This window comes from Fistularia commersonii, chromosome 17, assembly GCF_037954325.1.
Source record: "Fistularia commersonii isolate RoL2024-O1a breed Wild chromosome 17, RoL_Fcom_v1.0, whole genome shotgun sequence".
Classification (NCBI taxonomy): domain Eukaryota; kingdom Metazoa; phylum Chordata; class Actinopteri; order Syngnathiformes; family Fistulariidae; genus Fistularia; species Fistularia commersonii.
This window is the reverse complement of record NC_141300.1, coordinates 1907926-1929430: the sequence shown is the minus strand read 5'-3', so window position 1 is coordinate 1929430 and position 21505 is coordinate 1907926. Positions and strand designations below refer to the sequence as shown.

The following is a 21505-nucleotide window of genomic DNA, read 5'->3' as shown; positions in this document are numbered from 1 at the left end:
GTTCCTCCACCCTGAGGTGAAGAAGGTGGAGAAACACTTGCAAGGAGGAACAGGTGGAGAAAAGGGTGTTGGTGATGGAGATGAAGCTGTTTGGAAACACCGAGGAGAAGACAGGAGAAGGCAGAGATGAAGATGTGGAGGTTCTTCTTTAAGTGTGAGGATGGAGGGGGATCAGAGGGATAGCATGCGTTAGATGTTCTGGAGATAAAGTCACACTGAGATGGTTTGGACATGGACAGAGGAGGGATGGAGAAGATCTGTGGCGAAAGAAGCTGAAATCTAGAGGAACACCAGAGAAGAGGTTTAATGGATGGAGGGGAGGAGGTCAGGAAGTTAGATGGTGTGGAAGGAGAGGGTTAGATGGAGGCAGATGACTGGCTGTGGCGACCCCTGAAGAAGAAGATCTCAAAATGTAACTGATTGATTGAGAACAAGGAGGTCCTGAGGAGATCCAGATTCTAACCAGCAATGGATCAATAAGCGAACACAGTCAGTCAAGGACAAACGTGTTTATGCGACAGCTCATAGCAACGTCCACAGACCTGAGCCTCCGTCACAGACATCCAGTGGACCCCCCACCTGGAGAACCGCCTGAGGAACCTGGTAGGCCTCCTGACCCACCAGGACCTGCATAGAGGTATATGTCTGGGAATTTACAGTCAAAGCTCCAGGAGCAATTCTCCTGGGGTCAACTGGATCTCCATGTCGCTCAGATTGGTGGAGACCCCCTTCCCGTCCCACCTCCACCTCACCTCCACGACCGTGCAAAAACGCAGTCTTAACTTTGGACTGTTCTTTAACAGTGACATCTTGATGCAAAGCTGTCCCAGGGTTGGAGATCTGGGCCCCTGGTTCCTCCAGGTACGTTCTAGATGCGAGTGAGGAACCCCAGGCTGAGGCTGGCGGGGATCTGGATGGTCTCCAGGGCAACGGGCGAGGGCGAGAAGGTGATGATGAGGGAGAAGATCTTCTTGGTGTCCATCATCAGCGGGGCCGACTCACCTCGGGTCATCAGGAGGTTCTTCAGAAGGAGAAGAAAGAACGTGACTGGGGTGTAACACACACACACACACACACACACACACACACACAAACACACACACCTTGATGGTTGCAATGAAGTCAGTAGTCACTCGCTCTTCAAACTCGATCACAGGGGTATAGAGGGTCAGGACCTTGATGATCTGCACAAAGAGAGTAACCAATGGTCAACCCAGAAGATGCGGGTGTGGTGCGGCAGGGGCGTGGTGGTGGTGGTGGACCTGCGCCGTGGTGAGGGACGTGCACATGTTGCAGATTGCCTGAGCATCAGATTCCGTCTTTTTCTTGATCTGAAGGAGCTGCGCCGCCTGGACCAGAGGCTCCAGGGTCTCCTTGGCGCCGCAGGTGGCCAGGTCTCGCTCCGTAAGCCACTCCTCCAGCTGCCAGATGTTGTACCTGGAGTTGGAGGCAAGACACAGCAAGGGTCACAGTAATTGGATGCGAGGAGTGGAAGATCTGCCACCTCCACCACACTTACCTGATCTGCAGGCCTTTGCTCCAGGAGCACATGTCCTTCCTCAGCAGCAGGTGGTTGAGGGTGACGGCGCAGATGATGTAGAACTGCTGCTTGACCGCCTGCTGGATGAGCTCCGGCTCCATGCCGTGCTGGCTCATGGTGGTGTGGAAGAGGCCCAGGTGCTGCAGGAGCACCTCCACCGTCACCTCCTCCTCCGCCAGGCTGGGCGCCCTCTTCCTCAGGCCCGTGGGCTTGGAGCCCAGCACCCCCTGGATGGTCTCGTGCTCCAGCATGCTCGCCACTGCACGAAGGAGAACGGTTAAGTCTTGGACGTGGGCGTAGCTTCTGCGGGAGCAACATCAGGTCTACGGACCAATCAGGGGCTGCAGGGCCTCCTCCATGCACTTGACCAGCTGGCGGTAGATCTGGATGGCCAGGTCTCCGAAGACGTTCTGGTACTCCGACAGCTCGAAGTTGATCAGGCAGTGCTCGTTCTGCTTGGCGCTGTTGTGCGTCTTGAACGCCTGTGGACAAAGGGCCCGTCGGTTACAGAAGAAGCCACCGGCCAGGACCTTCTCCGTCCTCTGAGGTTACCTCGTCTCCGCTGTACTGCTTCAGACAGTTGATCAGGCGGCAGGTGTTGGCGAGCCAGAAGGACACCACCTCGAAGTCGTTTCCTCTCCTCTGCGAGGACCAACCGGCCAATCAGAAGAGACGCACGGTGGCGGGTCGGAGCCTACCTGCCGGCGCGCCGCACCTTGATGACCCCCTTGATGCTGGTGATGATGGAGTTGAGCAGCGTGCTGACTCTCTGGTCGTCGTTGATGCTGTCAGCGTAGCGCAGGCACATGAAGAAGATGTACGCCGGGAGCCCCGGTAGGACGCCGACTGCCACGCCGCGTGCCTTCAGATCTGAGCGGACCAAGGAGGACGCTCTGAAACGGCATCCCCCGACGGACAACCTCCAGCACCGTGGCACGGCTTCTACGTACCTACAACCAGACTCTTGATCAGGCGGTTCTCGTCACCCGCTTTGTACTCCAGCATGCCCTGGTACTCCTTCTCCTTGCGAGTGATGTTCACCGCCCTGACCAGTGCGTTCATCACCGAGCCGCCGCTCTTCTGCTGCACGCTGGCTGATGGACCAAGGCGAGGAGAAGGAGGTTCAGTTCTGCGGAGGCTTCAAATCCACCGCATGGCTGCCGCAGGCTCACCTTCGAAGTCCTCCACCTTCTTCAGGTAGAGTTTAAGCTGCTTTTTCAACTTGCGGATGGTCATCTCCTGTTTCTCCTGCTGCTCCCGGAGCTCCTGAAACCATGAAGACACGCCGGATTATGGGTCTTCGTGGGGCTTTCAAGCAGAAACGACGCCCGGGACCCGTCGTTTCTGGTTCTACGTTCCAGATCTGGTCTTTGGAGGTCCTGACGGCCCGTCCCGGACTCACCAGGTTTTCGTCGGTGAGCCGCGTGATCTCATGCTTCAGGTTGGCCTCGATGCGGGCGTCCTCCGGCAGGACCAGGCTCTGAGACCACAGCTTCTGCTGCTGCTCCTTCTCCTCCTGCAGCTTCCTCACCTCCTCCTGCAACTTCCTGCACTTTTCCTTGTTGAGGCTCTCCTGAGTCTGCATCTGAAGCTCCAGGACCCTGGAGGGGAACCGAGAGACGGCATTAGACCCGTCATCCTGCACGTCCACTTTCAGAAGCGGGCCTCGATCACCTGTTGGTCTCCTTCAGTCCCTCGTAAGCCAGCCACAGCTCCCCATCCTCGTTCAGGGTGTGGATGTCCGTGGACCTGGAGACACAACCGGACCGTGATCGACACCTCCCGAGTAACCGCTGGTGTGACGTGGAGGGTGGAGCCAAGCCTTACCTGTCCACATCTTGGAACGAGGGAACCTCACTCAGATCTAATTTCACCCCCCCGCCCAAGGCGGAATCCTGGAGGGGGCAGTTCAGAGATCAGGACACATTATCCTCATCACCCTCACCATCATCAAGTGCAGTAGAAGCAGCCAGTATCAAAAGCAAGAGTCACCTTGTGCTTGAGGGCCTCCTGGCGGACCATGTGTGAGCGGAGCAGCAGCACCTCCTCCTTCCGCATCTCTAGCTCGTCATTGGAGGAGGTGAGCTGTTCCAGCAAGGTTGTGTAGGGCAGGGAACCGGGGGCGGGCGGCGCCGCCCCGCTCTCAGAGGTCAGGGACTTCCTCAGCTCGTTGAGGTTCTGCTTCAGCTTCTTGTTCTCCGACTCCAGCTCTCGCCTCTGATAGGGTCATCGGCGTCACGAATCGAATTTGACGTTTAATCCAAAACTGGGCTCCGAGATACGTGGAGACCATACCTTCAGGGTTTCCAGGTCCAGCTCCGCTCGGCCCACGGTCTTCTGCTCCTCCTCCACCTTTGGTCCGCAAATAAGCACACAGACCAACACCCTGGGATTAATGTGAATCAAACTGGAGGTCTGAGGAGAACGTCAAGAGGACTTCAGCATTCGAGATCTGCAGAGGACAGTTCTGCATGCCCCACTACACTGATAATTGCGGCTCCGAGCTCCAGTCCCTTGGGAGATCAGGACAAAGACCTTGACACTAAGGGTCACGTCGGCAGGAAGCGTCTCAGTGACGGTTATGTAAGAGCAAAACCTCCATGTAAAGACCGCGGCTTGCCGTCTTCACCAGAGACAAGTCACAAGATGGCCGAGGCAGCGGAGCGGCCGGGAATGAACATCTCAACTGCTGGAAGACTCCAGAAATTCAATCATTCCTACGTACTTTGTCCTTCTCCCGCTGGGATTCCATCTTCTCCAGCAGCTCCTGCAGGGACTGCCTATCCCTCTCTAGGTCCTTCACCCTTCTCTGGAGCTTCAGCAGGATGGGCAGGTCCACAGTGGGCTGATCCTGGAAACAGAAGACAGCCATCTCTGCAGGCATCTCCATATAGTGCTAACGGCATTAGGATCGCGGACACGGACAGTATCAGTGACCGCAACCCAGACAAGGTGCCTCCATCCAACCATCAGACACCCGACATAGATTCAGTCACATGATGGTGACGCCCAAGCCTGTTGTCATGGTGACTGTAGTCCAGACGACAGGACACAATCCTGAATCTCCAGGACGCCACCTGGAGACTGTGTGCTGTGCGGAAGACGCCACATGGACATCATCCCACATGAGCACGCCGCTCTCTTCAAGCAGAAAGAATCTCAACAGGGTGCTACAGACAAATCTAACCTCCCCTGTTGTCAGACCGTCGCCAGGACAACCTCGAGGACCATTACCTCTGCCTGGACAGCGCTGTCCTCGCCGTCGCTGGATCCGAAGCTCTGGCTGAACTCTGACGAGTTGCTGCTGTAGTTGGAGTCCGTCCTCTTGTGACTGGACTTGCTCGACTCCTGTCGGGAGCAAATACAGATGGGGGGGGGGAAACCAGAATGACCCCGCCCGTCATGAGAAACCTTTTTGTGAGAGATTGTACAATGCTGTTACAATGTCATGCAGAAAAAATCCATGGGATCCGTGACAAAAATCAGTCATGTGGTCCAAATCTGACCATCGGCAGGCGTCACATGACGCCGGCACTGCTGCTGCGTCCCCTTCGCCGGCGACGGGGCAAGACTCCTCTCACCATGCTGAGGTCCACCTCCTCCTGCAGGTCTTTGTGCAGCTCCTCCAGGTGCAGGTGATCACTCAGCAGGCTCTGGTAGCGCGAGCGCTCCTCTGTCAGGTCTTTCTCCAGCTGTTTGGTGTTTCCTGCGTTGCTTTTAATCTCTGAAAACACACAGGTTTTAAAAATATAAGCCCATCAAAAGGTAGCCTTCAGTGGCCTGCGGTAGCCTACAGTAGCGTGTGGTAGCCTTCAGTGGCCTGCGGTAGCCTACAGTAGCATGTGGTACCCTACAGTGGCCTGCGGTAGCCTACAGTAGCATGTAGTAGCCTACAGTAGCATGTGGTACCCTACAGTGGCCTGCGGTAGCCTACAGTAGCATGTGGTAGCCTACAGTGGCCTTCGGTAGCCTACAGTAGCATGTGGTGCCCTACAGTGGCCTGCGGTAGCCTACAGTAGCATGTGGTAGCCTACAGTGGCCTTCAGTGGCCTGCGGTAGCCTACAGTAGCATGTGGTACCCTACAGTGGCCTGCGGTAGCCTACAGTAGCATGTGGTAGCCTACAGTGGCCTTCAGTGGCCTGCGGTAGCCTACAGTAGCATGTGGTACCCTACAGTGGCCTGCGATAGCCTACAGTGGCCTGCGGTAGTCTTCAGTGGCCTACAGTGAGTGGTTGTGTACCTGCTAGCTGCTTGCTCTGCTCCTGGATCAGCCTGCTCAGTTCGTCCTTCTCATTCGTCAGCAAGCTGTTCCTCATGTTCAGCTCCTCCACCACCTGGTGGTGAGGTAGAAGAGCATGTCCTCATTCCTCCTCATGGTCAGAGGAGGAGAGCATTTGCCCACCAACCAGAGAAAAACCCCATGAAACAACTGCATGCAGGAAGGGACAGCTGAGCTGAGCTGCTGTTCCATAGTTTGGAACAGCAGAGATTGATAGGAGAGGAGCTTAGATAGCATCAGTAGCACGTGTAGCTTCACCCTCTGCGCGCACACACACACACACACACACACACACACACACACACACACACACACGATTGATTGTTGGGAGCTCGTCAAGGAAGGGGATGAGCAGAAGATCACCACAGGGGGGCGCCCTATCAGAGGATAGCAAACTCATTTGATGGAAAAAACTGATGACAAGAACACTGGAGGACGTAAACAACCCACGGGGAGATGACAAGCCTCCAGATAAGGAGAAACGCCACACAGAGAATGCAGTATGAGAACTAACCGCCAATGAAACCAACCGTTTATTTGCTTCACCAACTCTGGAGATCTTTGAATTGGTGCTTCTCTTGAGGCCCGCAGACAAACCAGGCCCTCAGAGAGCTCAGCGTCCCAAACGGGAAGAGAAGTACTCGGTGGACGTGGGTCGTACCTGCTCTGCCTGCTCCCTGTAGACCTTGGACTGCTCCTCCAGGTCCTCCTTCTCCCTGCGGGTGTCTTCCAGCTCCTGTTGGAGGAAGGTGAGCTGCTGCAGCAGCGAGGGTAGCGCCTCCGCCTTGGCTCTGGCCTCCTTCTCCGCCCGGCGCAACGTCTCCACCTCCCTGTTCAGCTTCTCTCTCTCCGTCGCTTGGTTCCTCCCCGTGACGTTCAGACGTTCACTGAGTTCTCTGTTCTCCTTGTGCTGCAGGGCGAGGGGGGGGGGGTTCACACACACACACACACACACACACACGCCGTGCATGTGATTCTTCCTCCAATCGACCCTTCCTGGTATACGTCTCCTCCTGAAGGTATGCGCCCTCACCTGCTCGTTGATCTTGTGCTGCAGCTGCAAAATCTTGTTCTCCATGCCCACGTTGAGCTTCTTGAAGTGCTCCACCGAGCGCGCCTCCACCCTCAGCTTCTTCAGCTGATTCTTGGCCGCCATGCGGCGCACACAGCTCTGCAGCAGGACCACTCCCGCCAAAGCGTGGCGGTAGCGGCGCCGGGCGAGCCAGCCCCTCACCCACCTTTGGATCAGCAGGGCCTTCTGCTGGTAGATCAGCTGCAGGGACGAACACACGGCCGCAGGGTCAGACCTTCGACCCCGAACCCGGGTTTTACATTCAATGTTTTCTACACCAGAAGTTTCACTTATGAGGAAAATCAAAGTCCACTTTGCCCACAAAGGCCTCGGACCCTTTGGATCCTATTATCCGTCTGACCCAGGCAGAGACGCGTCTCAGAAGCATTTGGATTCCGATGGTGAACAAAGCAGATGTTGTCTGGTGAGTCTATATTGGTCAAATCGAATTAATACGGATGTTTCCATAGAGCGTGCAGCGAGCGGCGCTGCTGGATAACTTCACCACCCTCTGGTGACTCCACGTCTTCTTACCTCATAGAGTTGCTTTCTGGCCATGTAAGACCTCAGGAAGCACTGGATGACCACGGCGGCGGCGCGCTGCTTCTGGTAGCGTCTCCTCGCTACCCACATGCGCAGGTTCCGCTGAATGACCACCGCCGCCCTCGACCTCCGCAGGAAGCTCACGTAACTGAGAAGAAGAAGAAGAAGAAGAAGAATGCATGCCGAGGAGACTTTTGACCGATTCCGGCGTGACAGATCGGTTCTGCTCACCAGCGGGCCTGGTGACCGCGCACGTGCTTCTGCAGCACCACGGCGGCCGCCCTCAGCCTAAGGTACTTCTTGCGTGCCAACCAGCAGCGGATGGTTTTCTGGATCTGCACGCAGGCGATGCGCAGCAGGTCCGAGCGCAGCTTCTCCAGGTAGGCCACCTGGCCGGCCCTGAAGAAGATCTTGGTTTTCCCAAACTGATACTTACCCTGGTCCTGGTGGGAGGGACAAAACAGGAAGTGACATCGTTCTGCCAGGAGGGTGGGGGTGGTCATGAACTCACATGTACCTTAATGAGCTTTTCCAGGAGGTTCTTGCACGTCTGTTTCCTGTCAGGAAGGATGTCCTTGTGTTTCATGAGGACCCGGTAACGACTGAAGAACTCCTGGTAGGTCCACCTGCGGCGGGGTCATGACGGGTGGAGATGGTTGGTGAGTCGATCTACGACAACCTTTAAAAGGTTGCGGCCCGCACATCCGCACCTGGAGGGGAAACCTGCAGCGGAGATCCGAATGGTTTCCAGGATTCCACAGGCTCGAAGCTGCTGCACCGCCCTGACGGGGTCCAAGCTTCTCGAGCGGCAGGATAAAGGTGGAGGCGTGGGGTCAGGAGGATGTTCAAACCAACGCGAAGCGGATGAGCCCCCTCCCCCTCGACCGACTCACCTGAACGGCGCTTTGTGGTCGTTGGGTTTGATGCAGCGCACGTAGTGAGGCGTGGTGGCGTTCAGCGTCTCCATCAGCAGATGCAGCGACTGACGGAACTGCGTGGAGGTCAGAGGTCAGCGTGTACTTCAGCCACATCCAGACTATCCCTTGCAGGCGGCCGCTCACCTGCAGCCCCACGGTCTTCTTGGCGTCCCTCTGGGAGGACCTGCCGGTGGAGCCGGGCGTTCTCTCCTCATCCTCGAAGAGCTTCAGCAGGAACCCGATCTGGAGAGACGCGAGGGTTGAAACGGGGTGCGGTTTTATCGCTCGACGCCAGAGGGCGCTATTTAGCGGTTCTCGACTGAGGATTTCCTCCTATAGTTGTGGCTGAACAATGGGTGTGTGAAGGCTGAGGTTGGGCGGAGGAGCTTTCAACGCCTCAAACATCAGCATCAACACCTCGGCAGTAACAATCGCCCGACGAGATCCTTCACCTTGCTCTTTTTCAGCACGTTGATCTGCTCCTCGTTGACCGTGTCCTTGTTCTTCTCCAGGAATCCCTCGCACTGGTACTCCACCTGGGACACAGGGAGGCGGAGTCACCGCCGGGATGACTCGCCGCCGCCCCCCAAACCACCACCACCACGACCGCCGCTCTCGATAAGAAAACATGAGTCACCCTTTTCATCCGTCTATTTTCCCCTCCATTTGTTCTGCTGAAAGCAGGGAAGTAGTGCTCTGCAGCAGATAGTCAGCAGTGTGTATGTGTGTGATTCATTTTCTTGCACAAGACTTGAGCCTTCAGCGAGCTCCTAAAAGTACCTTAAAAAGTGCACCATGAGGAAGGAAACTGGCTCCACCCACCTCGTCTGCAAAGTGGTGGATGATGAAGGCCCGGTTGGAGAGCCGAGGCTTGTCAAAGCCGGGGTTCTTCTTCCAGAGGGTGTTGTAGAGCTTCTGGGCCCAGGTGTCGTCAGAGCCTTTGGGCATCTGCAGGGGGAGGAAGGGCTGACACGTCAGTGACTCACAACCTCCGCTTCCACTGGAAACGGACAGAACAGGCCGTCCCTTGTTCGTTCTTTCCAGAGGAACCGGGGTAGATCTTTACCCGCAAAAAAGCCGAAGGAGCCCCCCTGTACCTTGCACTCCTCGTCCAGGAGGTCCAGGACGCCCAGCTTGGCCTCGATCAGGTTGATGCAGGGCTGGTTGTCGTAGAAGTCTATCAAGGTCCAGGGGATCTGCTCCTTCATGTACTCCTCCTGCTCCAATTTGAAGACGTGCTGCGGGGGGGGGGGGGGGGGAGTCGATACGCCAACATGTGTGTGTGCGCTGATTGTCGGGTGAAGGTGTCGGCGTGGCAACCTACCAGGTTGAACTGCTGCTGGAGCTTCTCGTTGGCGTAGTTGATGCAGAACTGCTCGAAGCTGTTCACGTCGAAGGTTTCGAATCTGGAGGAGAGAGAGAGAACGTCCGAGGAGATGAGAAGGACTCGGCCGGAGCCTTCTGAGACGGAACACCTGGTCGGAGGCGACGTACCCGTAGATGTCCAGCACGCCGATGAAGGAGTGCTGCTTCACCGTGGAGCACAGCGCCACGTTGATGCTGCCCACGATCCAGCAGAAGAGCCGGGCGTAGATGTGCTTGGCCAGAGCGTCGCGCCCGTTAACCGCGTTCACCTTGGAGACCGTCTTCACGAAGGTTTCCAAGGTGGTTCTCAGCTTCCTGTGGCACAGCCAGTGAGACATCTCCTCGCAGGGAACCCCCATCAAGTCGCAGAACACCTTCAGGTGGGCTTGTTCTGGCTGAGAACCACGTCGGCCGTGAGAAAGACCTCCTCCGTTCGGAAATAAGAATCGTCTCGGTGGTCGGCGGTTACCGAGATGCCGCTCTTGTCCGTGGAGAGATCCTTCACCTCCACGTTGCTGAGGTGGAGAAGAGCAGCCAGAACCTGGTACACCGCCATCTGACTGCTTTCGACGATTCCTGTGAGGAAGAATGGGAGACGGTGAGTCCGGCCCGAGGTTCCCCGGCACTCCCGGAGCCGGACCCAGGAGCCTGACCCAGGAGCGAGAAGGCCCTCCTGGTGCTCCTCATCTCCTTGGCGTCGTCCACCCCGTCGATGACGGGACTCCGGCCCTGGCTGGTGCAGTGGAAATCGTCCGCGCAACCTTGAAAGACACCGGACACGGATCTCAGCACCCGCCCTGGAGCAACCGTCGGAGTCCGAACTCGGGACTCGTACCTAACTTGAAGGCCTTGAACTCGGGCAGGTGTGAAGACGCGCACAGCTGGTAGAAGATGTGGTAGTTGCGCTCCCCGGGACCCTGGGAGCAGAGCAGATACACTCGGGTGGATCGGGAGAACCTTCTTCTCCGGAGCCACCGGAGTCCGGCTGTGGATCCGGCCGGGGGAACGTGAAACATGCAACAATGTGTTGTTTGTTGTCGCCGAGATGTTCACGTGTTAGCTGTCACGAGCGCGTCCGATCGATTGGGCCCGTGGAGGAAGCCGGCCGCAGACGGCACCGGGTTTCTCACGGAGGTTTACCTGAAACACCACCCTGGACTTCTCCAGCAGATACGTCCTCATGTTGGCCCCGGTGATGCAGTTCTTCCCGTCGAAGCCGATCTCGATGTACTTCCCGAAGCGGCTGCTGTTGTCGTTTCTGGTGGTGCGAGCGTTACCCAGGGCCTGGACAGCCGGCAGAAGCTCCGTCACCGGGGTCACCACCACCACCACCACCACCACCTCCCCCAGGCTCACACCTCCCGCAGTACCTCCATGATGGGACTGGAGGCCAGGACCCTCTCCTCCACGTCCGACTCGCCCGAGGAGCAGCTGACCGTGGCGAAGTACCGCATGGCGTACTTGGCGGAGACGGTTTTCCCGGCCCCGGACTCCCCGCTGACGATGATGGACTGGTTCCGCTGATTCCTGCGGACGAAGATCTCCAGATATGAGAGAGGAACCACGGACGGAGGGGGGTTTCTTCACCCTTGTGGACCTTGCGAGCGTCCCCGACCTGGCCATCTGCTTGTAGGCCTCCTCGGCCACGGCGAATATGTGGGGGTCCATGTCGGCCATGTTCTGCCCGCTGTAGGCGCCGATGATGTCGGCCTCGTAGATGGGGAGCGTCTCGTAGGGGTTGATGGCCACCAGGACGATGCCTGAGAGCCGGGAGGAGAGAGGATGGAGGTGAAAGCAAGCGCGGAGGACTCCCTCCGAGGCGTGGTCCTTTAAGAACGGCGGCGGACGGGGCGACCAAAGTCTACCGCGCGGCCAGAGTGCGAGCCGGGGGCGGGGGCAGAGCGCGTTCCTCACCGCAGTAGGTGTAGATCGTCTTGGAGTCGATGAAGCGAACCCTGAGGTTATGCAGGACGGCCGGCTCGTGGAGGTAGCTCAGCGCCGTCAGGTCGTTCTCCCCCACCAGGATGTTGGGGTTCCTCAGCGGGGGGAGGTCCATGGCATCGGGGCTGATTTGGTGCTCCACTTCCTGTGGGAGTGGAGATCAGGGTCACAGATGGGGAATGTGTGTGTGTGTGTGTGTGTGTGTGTGTGTGTGTTCGTGAGGGAGGGAGGGGGGGGGCGAGAACTTCCAAGCAGCAGGAGAACCTCCCTCACCTGAGGAGCAAAACAAGCCCTGACATGACGTCAGGGCTACAAGCAGCAACAGGGCCGTGAACGCACCAGGCTGTCCACCTAACACGTCACGGACACTTTGGCAATACGTGTGTGTGTGTGTGTGTGTGTGTGTGTTTGTGTGTGTCTCACCGTGCCATCATCCAGCTGCAGACTCAGCGTCCGGTCTCCGGGGTTGTAATCTCTGCTCAGCTCCGCCGACCTCCACACCGCGGCCGCGTCCGGCAGCCAGACGCGGGCGTGCTTGACACACACACACACACACACACACACACACACACACACACACACACACACACACACACACACACACACACACACACACACACACACACACACACACGGTCAGCAGACGGCGTGTACTGCGCGTGGACGCGGCGCGACAAACAAAAAACTTTTTCACGGAACGTAAAAATCACTCAAATAAAATTTTCTGATGAAAGAAAGTAAAGTTCCTGGGAAGGAGGTCTCCTGTGCGGGAGGAGCGGCGGTACATTCACGCAGTTCCTCCTCAGGAACAGCTGAAGGTCCTACCTTGGAGTAAAGCTCCGCAGCGGCCATGGCGTCCGCTCCGGTACCGGCTCTGGATCTGGATCTGGATCTGGATCTGGATCTGGATCTGGATCTGGACCTCCTCCTTCTTCTCCTCACCTCCCCTCCGGCGGGTTGTCAGCCGGTTGCGGGCTGCGCGTACCCGGACACGTCGCCCTCCCGTGCGTCGTGCGCGCCTCCGCCCGGCAGGCAACCCCTGGTCCGCGGGCCACCGGCGGGCCGCCGGGAGGCCAAAGGGGGTCCGAATGGGGGGTCACCGGAATACTTGAAGGGTCTTCTTTTAAATGCATGCAACACAGATATACATTAATAAATAATACAAATCCAATCAACTCTTCCAGTTCCACAACAAGCTACCATAACCTGCATCCGCCCAAAAACCTGACATTTATATTCGAAAAACTCCTCACAGGTCATCGGAACCACAAGAGTCCTCTGGGATGACGGTTGAAACGTCTTCCAGTGAAGAAATTCAAGTCCAGTTGCCAATACAAGAAGATTTTGAAAAGAATTCACCATCACCTGGATGACTGAGAACCTCCACTGACATTATTGATCATAATAACGTTGATATTTGTGATTCTATTCTTGTCGTCGCAACTGGACCTGAATTTCTTCACTTGAAGTCCAGTTGCCACGAAGAGAAAATTTCCAGGAGGGGGAGTTGTTGTTTTTTTCTGTCCTTTTTCCTCCCCGAGCTGAGGAATCCATGTGGGTCACGTAGCAAGATGTTCCATCATGAGGAAAAGAATTTAGTGGAAAAAGTACAAACAAAGCGTATCAAGAGCAGAATGCGATATTGAGCGGCGTGAACAACGCCGACTCCAAGCGGCGTTTCGCGCCCCCTGGTTTGTTTGCGTGGGTTTGCCAACCGAGGGCTTGTTCTCGGGTTTGTTCAAGACAGGTTTGAAAATTCCGATCGGTTGGTAATTTTATTATACGTTGTTAATCCCTTGCATTGAAGGCATCATGGATGAACCATGAGCAGCAGGCTGCCGGGGAGCAGTTCGGTGTTCAGTGTCTCGCTCAACAACACTTGGACACAGTAAGAGCAGCCAGGAATCCAACCAGAAATTAATATATATCTCGTATATATTTATCTCTTGGATGGCATCATTGTATATCTTTGTGCTTATTTTGTGTATTTTTTTTAATAATCAACACGGGCCAAAAGAAAACAAGTGGCGAACCCAGAAAAAAGATGCTTTCTATGGAAATGAAGCACCAAATAATAACAAAGCACCAATGTGGTGTATGTGTGACTAATATCGCACATGAATATAATTAAATATCCTTCCTTCAGGGTTTTTCTATATTAATATCCTTATTTCGATAGTTTTGGGGTGGGGGGCAAATTACTTTGCTTACTGTTATTTTACATGGGGGCGTTGGAGAGATACGGGCCAGTGCCGCCCTGAGGCTGCATTGGGAAAATTAATTTATGATATGAAAAAATTCAACGTACAAACCCACTTCTGGAACAAATTCAATTTGTATCTTGGCATGCAAGCAGGATCATCCAGGAATTGAGCCGACAACCTCCAGATTGGCGGCACCCCACCACCACCACCACTCTTGAAAGCTGAAGTGCTCTATAAGTTTGCAGTTAGTTGCCATACATGGGTCAGTCAACCTTAACAATGGAGGACTCCAGAGTACCCCAGACAACTCCAGAGTACCCCGGACAACTCCAGAATACTCCAGAGTACCCCCACCCCAGACAACTCCAGAGTACCCCAGACAACTCCGTAGTACCTCAGACAACTCCAAAGTACTCCAGAGTACCCCCACCCCAGACAACTCCATAGTGCCTCAGACAACTCCAGAGTACTCCAGAGTGCCCCCAACTCCAGAGTTCAGAGTATCCCAGACAACTCCAGAGTACCTCAGACAACTCCAGAGTTCTCTGGAGTACGCCAGAGTACTTTGATGACCCCTAGTCCACATCCTCTTGAAGTTGTCCCTCCTTGTAGTTCAGGGTCTCCAAGCAGTACCTCCTCCTCATTGTCGGCCCATACAAACACTTCGCTGCCTGCCATTGTTGATGTTTACACTCCCTGCAATTCACACATTTGTTATGGCACCCAGACAGGAAGTGTCTCCATGCGCGTGCCTGTTTTAGTTCATCACTGAACCTCAGCACCACCTATTGGCCTGGCACATGTGCTGCAGCTGCAGACTCTGCGGTCTGCAGTCACTTTCAAAACCTTCTGCAGTTGAAGCCATCCTGAAAATGACCTTTTTGAGTGTCAGGAAGGCCATCTTGGATGTGATGTAGACTTACGTGACTATTACCGGGGGCGCAGGATGCAGATCAGGGGCTTGGAGTCTACTCAGGGACTACTTTCAATATCTTCAGCTGGGAAAAACGCCACAGGAGCGGCGCCTCACACCCTGCCCGGTCACCGCTCGCACCTAGAAGGCCAAGAGGAAGCGAAGGCAGTTGGGAAGGTTCCATCTGTAGATCAGGGTGTAGACCAGAATCATGAAGAGCGGGGGGGCGTGGTTCTCCTCGGACAGTGACGACATGATGAGTACCCGAATGGAAACAGTCAGATATCTCCTCCGCCGGTTGGCATCCATGGAGTCCCGCAGTGTGCCGTCGGTCTTGCGCAAAGGTGGCAGCGGCCCTGATGTCGCAAAAGGCACCCGTGATGTCACACAGTGGATCTGTCATGTCCTGCTGATTGTGAACGGGATGCCTGACTGGAGGCGGGGTTCTTTGATTCAGATCTTCTGAGGGGCACATGAAGCCCCGACAAGACAGACAAGTTGTCTCCAAGCTAATGCGCTTCAGCATCCTCCTGAATCCTGATCTTCTTCTTGGAGTCCATTGCATTCTAAACTGATGGGACAGGATTCTTCTCGGTCTTGTGTCCACAGCTGCATCCCTCATTGGATGAAGGTGCCAGTCTGTTCAGGTTCCTCCTGGCTGGCCAAGGAGGGTGGTGACTACTGGCGAGGCCTTCTTTGGAGGGCTTCTCTTTGCCCATCGAAGGTCTCGAGTCGTCTTCATCCAGCTTTCCAGACGTTGGTTGGTGCTGAGGGTCTGGGGCGACTGGAGAGTTGGAGCTGTCTGCAGACACAGCTGCTTTTGGATTTGTCCAGGTGGAGGAGCTGTGCAGCCGCACAAGGGGGTATCTGATGTCCCCCTCACAGCAAGAAGGTTCTTGGTTGGGTTCTGTGAGGTTTCTCCATTTTCTCCCGAGGTTCCACCCAGTCCAAAAACAAGGAGTAGATACATTGGAGGCCCTGAATTATCCAGACACGTGGATGAGAGGGTGAAAGGTTGTATGTCACTGTGTGTGATGGCTCTTGTCAAGTGGCAGGAGAGGCGGTTCAGATAAAAAACCATCAGCTGACAGTTAATCAACACAACCGGCAAAGAAAGCTCCAGATCAGGGTATTATGCAAAACTATTTTATTTACAAAACAGACGGCCGGGTCCGACCGTGCACGAGATCACATGCACACTCCTGACATGTGGTGGGAGGAGGTTTGTTTGTTTTTGTTTGTTTGTTTTATCCATAAAATCCTAAAGGGTTCCGGAGGAGCAGCGACAGACGGGATCCCCGGCCGGGCTTCGCCTTGCCGGGGGGGCAAATATTGCCCAAGAGGAACGACGGTTCTTTACTTTTAAGGCCATTTTGGATGTCAGGGGAGGATGTGGTGGTGGTGAGCTGAAATGAATTCAAATACAGGTGGCGACAGAGTGGTTACAATTGGACTGGGGGGGGGGGGGGGGGTGTCACTTCATTTAAAACATACAAGTCTCCAGGCGACGTCGGCGTACACCTGACATCCAGGTGATCAAATCGAGGGGGTGGAGTTTGTAAATCACATCTGAGAAGCTATTTTTTCATTCATTAGCAACAGGGTCTCCTCGCTGGACCCCCCCACCCCCACCCCCCACCCATCAACGGGGACTTACATGATCCATAACATTTACAGCAAATTCCTCTTTTAACTTCCTGGAAAACCTGTGAAACTACTCTTCCCTCCCAGTAGAACTCACTGACAACGTAGTGCTGATGTTTGCCAGGTACCTGACGGGGTTTGGGGGAGTCGGGTGGGGTGAGGGGCACATTAAAAAGGCAGGTAGATTTGAATCGGGGGGAGCGGGAGAAGAAAAGGAGGGGGTGGAATGGTAACAAAAGTGTGGACAAGAACGCCATCAGCCGGCCAGTTTGCTGGCCACTATGGAAGTCTTTCTCTGGGGGAGGTCCTGGGGGGTCGGGATGTGGCCCCCCGTGATCTCGGCCTTCTCCGTCGGGGCCGACGGCAGCTGCTTGTTCTTCATCTTGGCCTTGGCCATGTTGTAGTCGCCCGAGTCGAAGTACTTTTGCTGGAGGGACGACAGGAAACACCCATGGAGTGAGACCGCCGAGGGGTGAGTTTGCGCCCCAAGTGGGACCCCTGGACCAACCCCCTACTGGAGAGAACTACCCCCTTCTGGGGAGAACTACCCCCATCGGGAGGTACCTACCCCCTTCTGGAGTCGCTTTCTCAGGAAGTCCGAGCCTCCCGGCTTGGCCCCCAGGTTGGGGTACCTGGCCTTCAGCTTGGCCTCCTCGGCTTTCTCCGGACTGATGACTTTGTCCTCCATTTCCTGTTGAGGAGCACAGTGGGTGAGATGGATGGATAGATGGATGGATGGATGGATGGGTGGACAAAAAGTCCCCGGTGACGCTAACCCTCCTCTGCCCGGCTCACTGCCGAGGGGGTTCCGCAGAACAGACGCGTATTTCCCAACAGACGCCGCCATGAGGGGGAAACTCCTGCTGCTTGCCTTTTAAATTGTCAAGTTGAACCGCGGGACCTAAAACGCAAATTCACCCCCAAAAAACGTTTGCTATCCGTATTAATAGAAACTTCGAAGCCGTCCATCCCGGCGGAGGGGGCTGTTGAGCCCCGCAAAGGTGTCTAATTAGCTTATTCCTCGGCTCGTAGCATCCTCCGGAGAAGCTAAAGCGAGCTAAAGGCTAACTAGCCGACTGCTAACGCATTGCTAGCTAAGCCGACTCCATATGCTAGCTCGCCGAGCCTGTATTTACGGCTAAGATGGAGATTCACCTGCTGCTCCTCCGCGTTCTTGGTTCCTTCCATCTCCTCAGACATCGCCGGGCTCAGACCAATTCCCCCTTCCCCCTCTAGTCCGTGGATGTCCCCGCGGCTCTCGCTGGAGACGGAGCTACTAACACTGGCGGCGATTAGGCGGGCGAAGGCGGCGGGTTGTCAGGCGGCTCTTCCATAGAGGCTGGCCGGCAACAGGGCGGAGAGTCGATCCGCAGAGACATCGATGGGACGCTTCAGATGTTTGGCCCTGCCCTCATCCATCGTGAACCCTCTGTCTTAACTTCAAACCTTTCCAAAAAAAATACTACATTCACGCATTTAGCATCTTTAACGCTTATCCTGTGCTGGCTGAGAGGTCCACAAATGTAGACAGTCAACAGGTGCATGGTTGCTGATGAACCTCCTGCACGGTTCTGGACCTGGAAGAACCTCACATAGAAACAGGGAGGATATGGAGACTCCACAAACACACACACCCACCCACTATGGGACCTTCTTGCTGTTACAAGGTGGTCATCACCCCACCACAGGTTCATCTTGTTTAACAGTATTTTCCGATTGTTTAACAAAGCGTCTTCAAAACATCTTAACTTCACTGAACATCTCAGTCGTCTACATTCCCCTTATTGACGAAGACAAACCAGGATCAGTCGGAGATTTTGAGCAGCAGGTTTGAAGCTCGTAGCCTTTTGTCGTCCACAAGCTTCTCCTCGTCCTCTGAGAACATCCGGCCGCTTCCGGACCAGAGCATGGTTATTCTGCTAGCGTGTTGGTGTTACTCCACATCTCCGGAGGAGCAGCTTTACTACTTCACGCAGAGAAGATACTCGACTGCAACTTTGTGTGTGTGTGCAGGAACAAAGATAGCTGTCACTCAAAGCACTTTAATGTCATAAAACCCAACAAAAAACACAGTATATTACAAGGTGGAGGTTCTGCCCGTTCCCGGGCTTCCGCTCTATTCGGCGCCGTCCATCTCCACGTCCTCCTGCAGCTTCTGCACCATCTTGTCTTCCAGCTGTTTGGCTTTTCCTGTGAGAAGCACAGAGGCACAACAATGAGGGTTCTGCTCTGGTTTCCAGGCGCTGGCCAGGATGAAGCACGTTCCCCCTCTTCTCACCTGCGTGCGGCGCTTTGATGAGGTGGATGTTCTTCTTCACCTCGTTGATGGCCTCCTCCTTCTCCAACTCTTTGCCCTTCTTTAGCCTGCGGGGAGGAGACGGGGGGCGTCAGGGCGAGCGTAGCTCTTCGGCTCGTCGGCTTTCAAACGCTGACGACTCACCTGTTCATGATGAATCTCGCCTGCCGTTTGCGTTTGATGTCCTCCACCCTCTTCATGGCTTCCACTGTGGACATTTAAGGAGAAATATTCAGTACAAGCGCGATGCAGATGAACCCTGAGGAGACCTCTGACACCATACCCGTCTTGTCCCACAGCAGCCGGTTGTATTTCACGGGTGTGTTTCTACGTTTCTCGAACTCCAGGGAGTTATCCTGCAAGACAGGCTCAGGGTTAGCGTTTCTAGGAGGGAAGCGACGTGATACTACAGAGGGGTTCGGGTCCAGTCTTACCACCGTCAGCTCCTTCCCCGCCGCCTTCCTGAAGGCTTTGGTCCATCTGGTCTTCCTGGGGTTTCGCTTCTTCTTGAAGTTCTTGTGACACTTTGATCGGCAGAATCTGAACGACTTTTGGGAGGAAAGGGAACAAAAAACAAGGTTATTTGTCTCCATCTAATCTTCTTCGCTCATATGAACCAACTTCCTGTCCTCTTTCCCTCCAGACCTCCTGCCAGGCAGATCTTCACATCCCTTCTCAGTCCATGCCCAAAGCTGTATCTCCAGAACTTGTGTTGTCCCTCTGATGGACCCATTCCTGATGCTATTCTAGCTAACAGATCACGCCGACAAAGGACTACCCAGCGGATAAGGATAAATAACTCCCCGTTTTTGTTTGAAAAGACTCTTAAATACACATTGATGTAATAAAAGCACTCCAAACAATCCGGTTAGCACATTGTTTCTCAAACAGCGGGGTGCATCCACAGTGCGATGTCAAGGGGGCATGTGTATTTTTGCTGAACCACAATAAAGTGTAATCGCACGTCCACAGTAGGTGGCAGTGTCACGCTCACTGTCAAAGTGCGCAGAGTATTAGCTCTATGTTGTAGGAAAGCTAAGACGAGGAGATATGACAAAGCCTATGTAGCACTTGGCTTCACTGTGGGAGAGGAAAGACCGACGTGTTTACTATGAACTAAAAGTATAACGTTTCGAACCCTGCTTTGAAAAGTTGTGCACTGCAAAACGTGCTCATTGTGGCCATTAATCTGGACTTCCTCGTTTTGATTTAAACAAAATCAAACACAAATTGTTTTATTCTTTTTTTTTTGTAGTCTAAAGTGTTTTCTATGGTGTGCTCCTGAGTTAATGTTGCTGATTAATTTGAATTTATTATTTATTGATTTTGTTTAATTTTGTTTTTCAGTTCCAAATGGGTCAGTCAATCAAAAAGTGATAATAGTTTAAATAAGGATTGATTTAGTTTAAATTTCAGGCAAATTTAACTTTTAATTTTTTCTGTTGCATTCTATACTAAAATGTTATTCTTTGTTTCAAATTGATCTATAATTCTATTTTTGCTTTTGTTTAATGTTTATAAAGATGGAATGCTATCCAGGTGTACACGGAATAATTTTATACACAAACCGCTGCTCGGGGAGCGGCGGGGCGCTATTTTTACTTCCTGCTAAGAAGGGTCGACTCAGAATATTGTTTTTTGCAAAACATGTCATGTGACTTGAGTCCAAGTCTTTTTTTTAACGTAAATAGTATAAGCAGATACACATATGTACAAATAAAAATGGCAAGGTAGAATCGAATGTCAATGCAACAACCAAGAGGGAGGAAAGGACATTAGGACATTCGTTCTGTATGTAACCACTTAACTGTGTTAAAGGTTTGTGAGAAATGTTTAATGCTAGAGGAAACATAAAATAAAGGAAATAAATAAATAAATCGGAAAAAAAAACACTTGCAAGGGGAATATAATATGTATATAACTTGGTGGTTCACAAGGAATCTCAGACATCAAACTTTATATTTTCTGTTTTTTGGATTTTTCCATAAGTTTCACGGATTTTTTATATACTTCAAAATCGTTTATGAAGAGCGTAAAATCGGGGGAAACATTTTTGCATTCCGTTTTTGTGAATGAAGAACTTGGCCAGGGCTAAAATAACACACATAGTTCATCTCCTTTGTTGCTTAAAAGGAGTCGTATCAGTAAATAATTAAGAAGCAGCGGTTTAAACGACACATGAAATCACGACAGTGCCGTAAAGCGTCACGACAACAACAACACGGCAGCGTCCGGGCGGCTGTTCAGGCGTTTGTCCGCCAGGGGGCGCAGCGGCTCCGCTCTCAGTTAAATGTCCGACACGTTCTCCCCACTCCGGTCTACACGTGACAATCGATGACTTCCACGCGTGGACGAACCATCACCTCACCGGTTTATCAATCAGAAATCGATTCCAATTCGTGAAACCCTCCCCTCCCACCCCACGTGTGCTAAGAGGCGAGCACACGCTGTTAGCATGATAGCACGAAGCTACGCCATTGTTACTAGCATGTTAGCACGAACGAAGCTCCCCCACGGCTCTTACCTTACAGTCGTTCCTCACGAACATCACGCCATGTCCAGGGTAAACCGGACCCGAGCAGAAGTAACATTTCTCGATACGCATCCTGGCAGCGAGACGCGCCGCGCTCTGCGGCGACAACAGGAAGATAGAGCCGCCTGGCTCCGCCCCACTTCCGGTTCCTCTCCCCGGAAGCAGGAAATAAAAACAGCATGAGGTCGCAACACTGCCCCTTGTGGACGGGAGGGGAAGTGGTGAAGGAAAAACAACACCGCGACTTTAGTGACTTC

The 21505-nt window shown here is 53.9% G+C and overlaps 3 protein-coding genes across 3 annotated transcripts; all 3 read right to left on the bottom strand.

Moving 5' to 3' along the window:
- Positions 1 to 494: 494 nt before the first annotated feature.
- Positions 495 to 12590, bottom strand: LOC147224702 (unconventional myosin-Va-like). Its single transcript, XM_086162842.1, is given in 40 exon segments — positions 495 to 1021; positions 1104 to 1184; positions 1263 to 1437; positions 1520 to 1799; positions 1872 to 2022; positions 2093 to 2182; positions 2256 to 2410; positions 2491 to 2634; positions 2713 to 2806; positions 2943 to 3141; positions 3215 to 3289; positions 3368 to 3435; positions 3533 to 3757; positions 3836 to 3892; positions 4266 to 4391; positions 4775 to 4888; positions 5122 to 5264; positions 5782 to 5875; positions 6482 to 6730; positions 6854 to 7093; positions 7427 to 7583; positions 7667 to 7878; positions 7953 to 8061; positions 8146 to 8232; positions 8329 to 8426; positions 8497 to 8595; positions 8805 to 8888; positions 9175 to 9300; positions 9450 to 9590; positions 9677 to 9805; positions 9807 to 10112; positions 10187 to 10293; positions 10371 to 10478; positions 10553 to 10634; positions 10858 to 11001; positions 11088 to 11244; positions 11333 to 11477; positions 11632 to 11803; positions 12082 to 12192; positions 12484 to 12590. Coding segments are annotated over 40 exon segments (5514 nt in total). The 5' UTR covers positions 12511 to 12590; the 3' UTR covers positions 495 to 868.
- A 3320-nt stretch (positions 12591 to 15910) lies between these two features.
- arpp19b (cAMP-regulated phosphoprotein 19b) lies at positions 15911 to 17782 on the bottom strand. Its single transcript, XM_086162900.1, has 3 exons — positions 17575 to 17782; positions 16988 to 17110; positions 15911 to 16846 (listed from the first exon to the last, which is right to left on the bottom strand). The coding sequence occupies exons 1-3, from the start codon at positions 17617 to 17619 to the stop codon at positions 16676 to 16678; spliced, it is 339 nt and encodes a 112-aa protein (XP_086019026.1). The 5' UTR covers positions 17620 to 17782; the 3' UTR covers positions 15911 to 16675.
- Positions 17783 to 18445: 663 nt separating this feature from the next.
- rsl24d1 (ribosomal L24 domain containing 1) lies at positions 18446 to 21392 on the bottom strand. Its single transcript, XM_086162899.1, has 6 exons — positions 21240 to 21392; positions 19150 to 19263; positions 18999 to 19071; positions 18860 to 18923; positions 18698 to 18783; positions 18446 to 18609 (listed from the first exon to the last, which is right to left on the bottom strand). Exons 1-6 carry the CDS (start codon positions 21318 to 21320, stop codon positions 18536 to 18538), a joined length of 492 nt encoding a protein of 163 aa, XP_086019025.1. The 5' UTR covers positions 21321 to 21392; the 3' UTR covers positions 18446 to 18535.
- Between the last annotated feature and the right edge of the window lie 113 nt (positions 21393 to 21505).

What these genes read in the sequence shown, in the direction of transcription:
- arpp19b (XM_086162900.1), bottom strand. Translation starts at nt 17,619, where the DNA reads ATGTCTGAGGAGATGGAAGGAACCAAGAACGCGGAGGAGCAGCAG. An exon ending in AGAACGCGGAGGAGCAGCAG is followed by an intron (nt 17,111 to 17,574) that starts GTGAATCTCCAT and finishes GCTCCTCAACAG; the next exon opens with GAAATGGAGGACAAAGTCAT. An exon ending in GAAAGCGACTCCAGAAGGGG is followed by an intron (nt 16,847 to 16,987) that starts GTAGGTACCTCC and finishes TCGTCCCTCCAG; the next exon opens with CAAAAGTACTTCGACTCGGG.
- rsl24d1 (XM_086162899.1), bottom strand. Translation starts at nt 21,320, where the DNA reads ATGCGTATCGAGAAATGTTACTTCTGCTCGGGTCCGGTTTACCCTGGA. An exon ending in GCTGCTGTGGGACAAGACGG is followed by an intron (nt 18,924 to 18,998) that starts GTATGGTGTCAG and finishes AAATGTCCACAG; the next exon opens with TGGAAGCCATGAAGAGGGTG. An exon ending in CATCAAAGCGCCGCACGCAG is followed by an intron (nt 18,610 to 18,697) that starts GTGAGAAGAGGG and finishes TGCTTCTCACAG; the next exon opens with GAAAAGCCAAACAGCTGGAA.